The sequence below is a fragment of the Vigna radiata genome, chromosome 9, assembly GCF_000741045.1.
Source record: "Vigna radiata var. radiata cultivar VC1973A chromosome 9, Vradiata_ver6, whole genome shotgun sequence".
Classification (NCBI taxonomy): Eukaryota; Viridiplantae; Streptophyta; class Magnoliopsida; order Fabales; family Fabaceae; genus Vigna; species Vigna radiata.
Genome location: NC_028359.1, coordinates 7,797,704 through 7,804,639, shown reverse-complemented (window position 1 = coordinate 7,804,639; position 6,936 = coordinate 7,797,704). Strand labels below are relative to the sequence as shown.

General features: G+C 30.4%; 1 protein-coding gene across 1 annotated transcript; it reads left to right on the top strand.

Moving 5' to 3' along the window:
- Positions 1-4,984: 4,984 nt before the first annotated feature.
- Positions 4,985-6,129, top strand: LOC106773878 (ethylene-responsive transcription factor ERF034-like). The gene has a single exon (XM_014660640.2). It carries the CDS (start codon positions 5,202-5,204, stop codon positions 5,946-5,948), a length of 747 nt encoding a protein of 248 aa, XP_014516126.1. The 5' UTR covers positions 4,985-5,201; the 3' UTR covers positions 5,949-6,129.
- The last annotated feature ends 807 nt before the right edge of the window (positions 6,130-6,936 follow it).

The following is a 6,936-nucleotide window of genomic DNA, read 5'->3' as shown; positions in this document are numbered from 1 at the left end:
ATTTTTGAAAGATTGGAAAACTAAGTTTACAATCAATGTTTTATAAGCATAAAAATTGAACATTTCTAAGCTTTATTTTTAATATCTAAAATTGGCTTCTTATAAAATTGTTTGGATCATAATGTAATGAAGTGACACTATTTGTGACCGCAACTTTCAAGGAAATTTCATTAACAATGGAAACTATAAATGAATAAATAGTGAAATATTGAGTGCACATTGCAATCATAAAAGAAAATAATGTCAAAAGTGACATTTAACAATGAATTGTGTTCCCAACACCTTTTTACATCCTTTTGATTTTGTTGCAAGATTATTTCTTCATGTATTATTTGGTGACAAGTGAATTGATCATAAAAGTAACAAAAAGAAAGAATATCATTATTTTTTTTCATGGGGCTTGTGGCTTTATAAGTCTGTTAATTATTAAGGAGTCTTACCTTATACAAAGGTGCATTTATACATTTAGAAAATGAAAAGAGAAGTAGTAATTTAGTTAGTGATATAAAGAATTAAAGATGTGGTGGGTTAGGAAAGAATATGCATGAAGAATTGTTGTCTTTTAGTAAGATGGAAGATAAGAAGGGGACCAAGGGCAGTGGATACCTCGTTAACAGGATAGAAACAAACAGAACGTCGTATTTACTATAATGATAAGAATCAAAGAATGTTTGTTACCTTTTATGATATAATTGTTGATGGAATGAGTAATTGTTGAACCTAATCCATTAACTTTCCCTGTTACTTCACTTCTGCGGCTTAGTTAAAATTCCTCTATCCATTTTCTTTTTCCCTTGCACCTAACTGTTCTTTTTTGGTAAACACTTTACCTAATATAGTCATATTACTATAGTCATACAGTGGCTAAGATTTTCAAATCTTTAAATTCAATCATAAGTATTCAAATTTGTGTTAATCAGTTTATATTAAATCTAAACTTAGTTTTTTAGATTTTAAGTTCAATTTTGATTTTATATATATATATTTGATAATTTTTTAATTTTGAAAATCTAAAATCAAGATAAATTTGAATTTATTTAAACTATAAAGGTAAGATCCATGTGAGGCTAGGTGAGTTTTTATCAAACTTATAGAATATCGAGTCAACTTAGACCAAAGTCATGTACACTTGAGTCAGTTTGGATTCAGGTCAAGTTGGATTAGACTATGTCTATGTCAAGTTGGACTAGGCCTAACTCATGTTAAGTTGTGCCAAGCTAAAGTTAAGTTAGGTTGGCTTGAGTAGAATCCAACTTTAAGTCAGGTTAAACCTAAGTCGAGTTGAGATAAAACATACATAGGTTAATTTGGGTCTAGTTGGACTAACATTAGGCCTAATTTAGGTAGGTTTATGTCAGATTGAGTAGGCTAAGCCAAATTCAAACCATGATGGTGAGACCTAAATTAGGCCAAGTCGAAAGTGTCCAACTCGAGCTAAGATAACTATTTAGAATAGTCTTCAAATGAAGCAGCTCAGAGGGTTTACAATTTATTAGCATTGGCAAACAAGCTTGTATTTGAAGGGACAATAACGTCAAAACTGTCAATATACATTACTTATTGCTTGCAAATCTAATTCAAAAATTATTTTAAGATCTAGCACCATCAAACAATTCTTTGTCAAACAATTATTGAAGATAAGAGATGTGTTTGTAAGTTAGGATTGGAAGCGAAGAAGATTGATGATTGTGTGAATGGGTGTATGGTTTTTTTATGACAATGGTAATGGCAAAAATGATGCATCTTTGCTTCAATGCAAATTTTTTGAGAAGAAAAAACAAATTCCATTGAAGTTTATGTTCTACTTTCCTATAATTATAAGATTACAAAGAATGTTTGTTTCAATGCAAACAACACAACACATGACATAACATGATTATAACAAAGGACAAGGAATGCTACATCATCCATCTGATGGTGAATCTTGAAAGCACTTCAATCAAAAGCATCCATCCTTTTCCAATGATCCATGTAATGCTCAACTTGGTCTATGTACGAATTAGTTTGGATGGATTTAATCCACATATCCAGGCATGGTCATCACCATATTTTTATTAGCTCGTGATTAATCTTCTACTTGAGATATGTATGATAAAGTCTTATATGTTTTTAATGTGTCTAATACCATGTCCATCTAATCTTAAGGCATTCATTGATGTTTATTTGGAACCTTTGATTGGTGATTTGAATAAGTTATGGAGTGGTATTTGGACGTATGATGTTATAATGAAGCAAAGTTTGCTTATGAGGTCAGCTTTGATGTGAACTATTAATGACTTCCCTACATATGAGATGTTATTCGGTTGGAGCACATATGGTAGATTAGTTTGTCCTCATGGCATTCACATTGAATTATGGTTGGAAAAATTGTTAGTTTGAATGTCATTGCAGGTTTTTCCCACTCATCACCCTTTTAGGAGAAACAGAGGCATTTTGGAAAAAGGCATCTTCTTCCACCAGTATTAAGGAGGTCTTTATCCACCTCACACATCAACTAAAAGCACATTATCAAACTTATGCTGATTTGAGCCATAGGTTTGACACATTACAAAATCTGGTCATAAGATTCTTACCTCTAGCAGCATAGTGTTGTCTTCAACAGTCTCAGTCCAGTCCAATAGTGTCCCAACAACAACCCACTTCAACCCAACCCACCCTAATCTAGCCACAATCCCAAAAACAATAACAAAACCCTGAAGAAGAAGAAAACAATTCTGATGGATATGTATATTAATAGGACTTCTTTTCACATTACATGTTTTTTTATTATGTGTGGATACGTTACTTATACACATATTTTAAAAACTCTATGTTTGTCTGTATTGTCTTATAAACATGTTTGTGATGTTTGTCTAGTATTGTATTATTGTTTATTTGAATTTTATTGTCTGGTTGTGCCATTTTATTTTTCTAATCGATAGAGAATGCAATCCATTGCATTAAAAACTAGCATGCCATTTATCAAAATTTTTTACCGAAAGATACATTCCTAAGTCATGTCATTACCGACAACACTTTTATCGACGGATATTTTGTCAATCCTTTAAAAAATAACAGTTACTGACAAATTTTTACAGTTTTCAACAAACATTAATCATTAATATTTTTTTTATAATGAATGATTAATGAAGTCAAAGTGATCAGCACGATGAATAATAAAGTTAGATAACATTTTCTGATAAGAAATGGTAATAATATCATAGCCTCTAATATAATAATTAATGGTCAAAAGAAATATACAAAATTTGTAAGATATCATGTGCATAATATACTAAAATTAAAATAAATTACTTTATATATATATATATATATATATATATAATAATTTAATTTAATTTATCTCCTTCTTTTTGTTTTTTTTTACATTTATTCTTTATAATTTAACTATTTTTGTTACTTATTTTGTTACTACAACAAAATCATGAAGAGATTATTCCTATTAATTATTTTTATTCTCGTTGTTTGAACACTTTGCACTACCAATTTTTTTACTTATTTTGTTACTACAACAAAATCATGAAGAAATTACTACTATTACTAGTTACTTTTATTAAAAGTTCGGAGTCCAAAGCTCTTTCAAATAATGAGAATAAAAGTAACTAGTAGTAATAGTAATTTCTTCATGATTTTGTTGTAGTAACAAAATAAGTAAAAAAAATAGTTAAATCATAAATATAAAAAAGAATAAATGTAATAGAAAAAACACACAAAAAAAAAGGATAAATAAAGTAGATGATAATTGAACATAAAATAAAATATTCTATTAAGATTTTTTTTTTATGTGAATTAAATACAATCAACCTAAAAATTAGTTTTATGTCAATTCAAATTAGAATTAATATAGAAAACATTTCTAACATTTATCATCTAATATACTATGCTACAGATTAGACCCATTATAAATAGTCATTAAATTTTTTTATTATATAATTATGACATCTATCTTATTCTAGAATATATGAAATGAAAGATCTAAGATACATGATCTGTAGAAGAAATTTCCCATTGCTTTAGGCAATTAAACTTGATAGTGTTGCGATTCTTTGACGCACACGACTCAAATGCTCAGAATGGGTTGGCAAAGATTTAGAATTTCTACACAAAAATGGAAGCATAGAAGAAATATCAAGATTGAACACACCTGCTTGCCTACATAGTTGACCATTGGACCAGAATTAAAAAGGGAATTTGACCCAACAATGGCCCACAGGCATGTGCACCATGTGTACTTGAGCCACGTTTTTCTGCTTAAAACCTTTCTTATGTCAATCTAAACCTTAATCAATAGTTAAAGAAAGACACAACAATTAACCTTAATCTAAACCTCTCTTATGATGTTTCATCTGCTATCGAATCATCTATTAATGTTTAATCTTATATTCAAGATGGTATTTATAATTTTGAGTCAAGTTTTACGATTTTGTTTTTGGTATCACTTCAAAAGACCTCTTACGATGTATATAAACTTTTGTCCGATTCTTCTTTTATCTGACGTAAAACTTTTGATAAACTTCTAGTGTGTAAACATAAACATTATTTGTTTTTAAACAGTCCTGTTCATGTGTGTTGCGTCAGTTGTCTTCTTCCTACATTACCAAAACCCACGTGGGCCTTCTCAAGTGGTGAATTGCAGAAGAAATTATTATTGGAATATTGATATTTAATTGAGTGAATTTTCCACCAGCTATATTCATACAACAGTCCTGATTCGATTGGTTGTGCCAAGTGGAGCAAAAGAAATTTATGCATAATTAATCAAACATTGAAAATGGTACACCAATCTGAAGCAGAAGGCCAGATCAGGCTTACACATATAATTGGGTCAAGTTGAAGAAGACACATTAACAAGCTGATGGGTGATTATGAAAAAATGATGGTAGTGAAATTAAGGTCCTACCACTTAGGGAAGGAGGAAAACAGAACTGTGGAAACACATGAGAGTATAAAAAGAATAGAATAGAATGAAGACACTAGAAAAAACCAACAACAACATTGGACTATAGAGTTAAGCTTAATCACATTATTCAATTCCCACATGGAAATACAAATTAGCTGAATGTAGCACAACTGTGCCTAATGGAACCCATGCTTCTTTTTTATATTCCTTTTTTTCTTTTTCTTTTTTAAGAGAATCATGATTAGCAGACTCTATTTATTTTTGTGCAGCCTCCACTCATTGTTTCTGTACCACACCAATCAATATGGAAAATCATGCTCACTTCTTCAATTCCTTTGCCTCAACTTCCACTTCTACCACTTCTACCACCACAAACACCACAACCACAAACACTTCTATTTCTAGCACATCATCGTCATCTTCAACCTCAAACTCCTCAAACTCAGATTCCACTTCTCAAACCTTGTTGGAAAATGAAAAGGAATCAAAAGGGTGCTGCAAGAAGAGGAAGTTGGAGAATCCTTCATACAGGGGTGTGAGGATGAGGAACTGGGGCAAATGGGTGTCTGAAATCCGTGAGCCAAGGAAAAAATCGAGAATTTGGCTAGGAACATACCCTACTGCAGAAATGGCTGCTAGAGCACATGATGTAGCTGCCTTAGCCATCAAGGGTCATTCTGCATACCTCAATTTCCCCGAATTGGCTCAAGAACTTCCGACACCAGCTTCCACTTCACCTAAGGACATTCAAGCTGCAGCAGCAAAAGCAGCAAACACACCCTTTGATGTCAATCATTGCCAAACTACTATTGAAGATGAAGAAGCACAAGAAGAACCAAACCAAACACAAAATGTCTCATCTTCAACACTCTCAATGTACAACACACAACAACACTCTTCAAGCTCAAACTCCACCAATGATGATGACACTTTGTTTGATCTACCAGATCTTTTCCCTGATGAACTTTGCTCCTATTCTTCTTCTTGGCATTTGTGTGCAGTTGGTAGTGGATTTAGGCTTGAGGAATCACTTTTTTGGGAGAATTATTAGTTTTAGAAAGTTAAATAAAAAAAAACAAAGAGGAAAGAAAATGACAGTAACTACTCTCATTTTCTCTTGAGTTTTTTTCTTCTTGTTTAGTCTCTGCAACTGCATTCTGCACAGATAATAATCAGTTGAAGAAAAGTTTAAATCTTTCTTTTCATCTGTAAATGGGTGTTGTCTTTTGCTATTACTTTCTCCAACACAGTTTACTATTTATTTTCGTGTTTTGGGTTGAATTATTTAAAGAAAAACGATATTTTAATAATTTTTTTAACGATTATGTGTCATTATTTTATTGATTTATTTAAATTTTATTTTAAAAAAATATTTGAAACAGATTAATCACAAAATATTATATATACGTCAAAAAATTATCAAATAAGAGTTGTTAAAGTATTTTGGACAATGATATTTTAACACCATTTTTTGACACTATTTTGACACTGCACACGTGTCAAGATGTGATTGGACGATTTCAAATTAAAAAAGTTGAGGCAGGAGTATATTTGGAAGAGAAAAACCAAAATTTGTTTTTAATTTGAAATCGTCCAACCACATTTTGACACATGTACAGTGCCAAAATGGTGTCAAAAAATGATGTTAAAATTTTATTTTCCAAGTATTTTTTCCTTATTTAAATTACGTATGAATTAAGAATACATACATATATACCATAATATCACACAAAGTCTCTTTTCAACTATACATGAAAGATCTTTAATTTCCTTTAATTTCGCCTGAAAAACTTCTTAACATACGGAGCAAATTTTCATACTATTAGGCAAATCATTTCTAGTTTATAATTTTCTTTCATTCATCTTCAACACTTTACTAAATTAGAGTATTTAATCAGCATTTAACACAAAAAGTCTAACTTGAAATATAGATTTAAACTTAAATATTAAATACACAAGTCTTTCTACGGAGACTTAATTAAGTTTTAAGTAAAATTAATTATTTTTGATTCAGATTTTATTAATTATTATATATATTA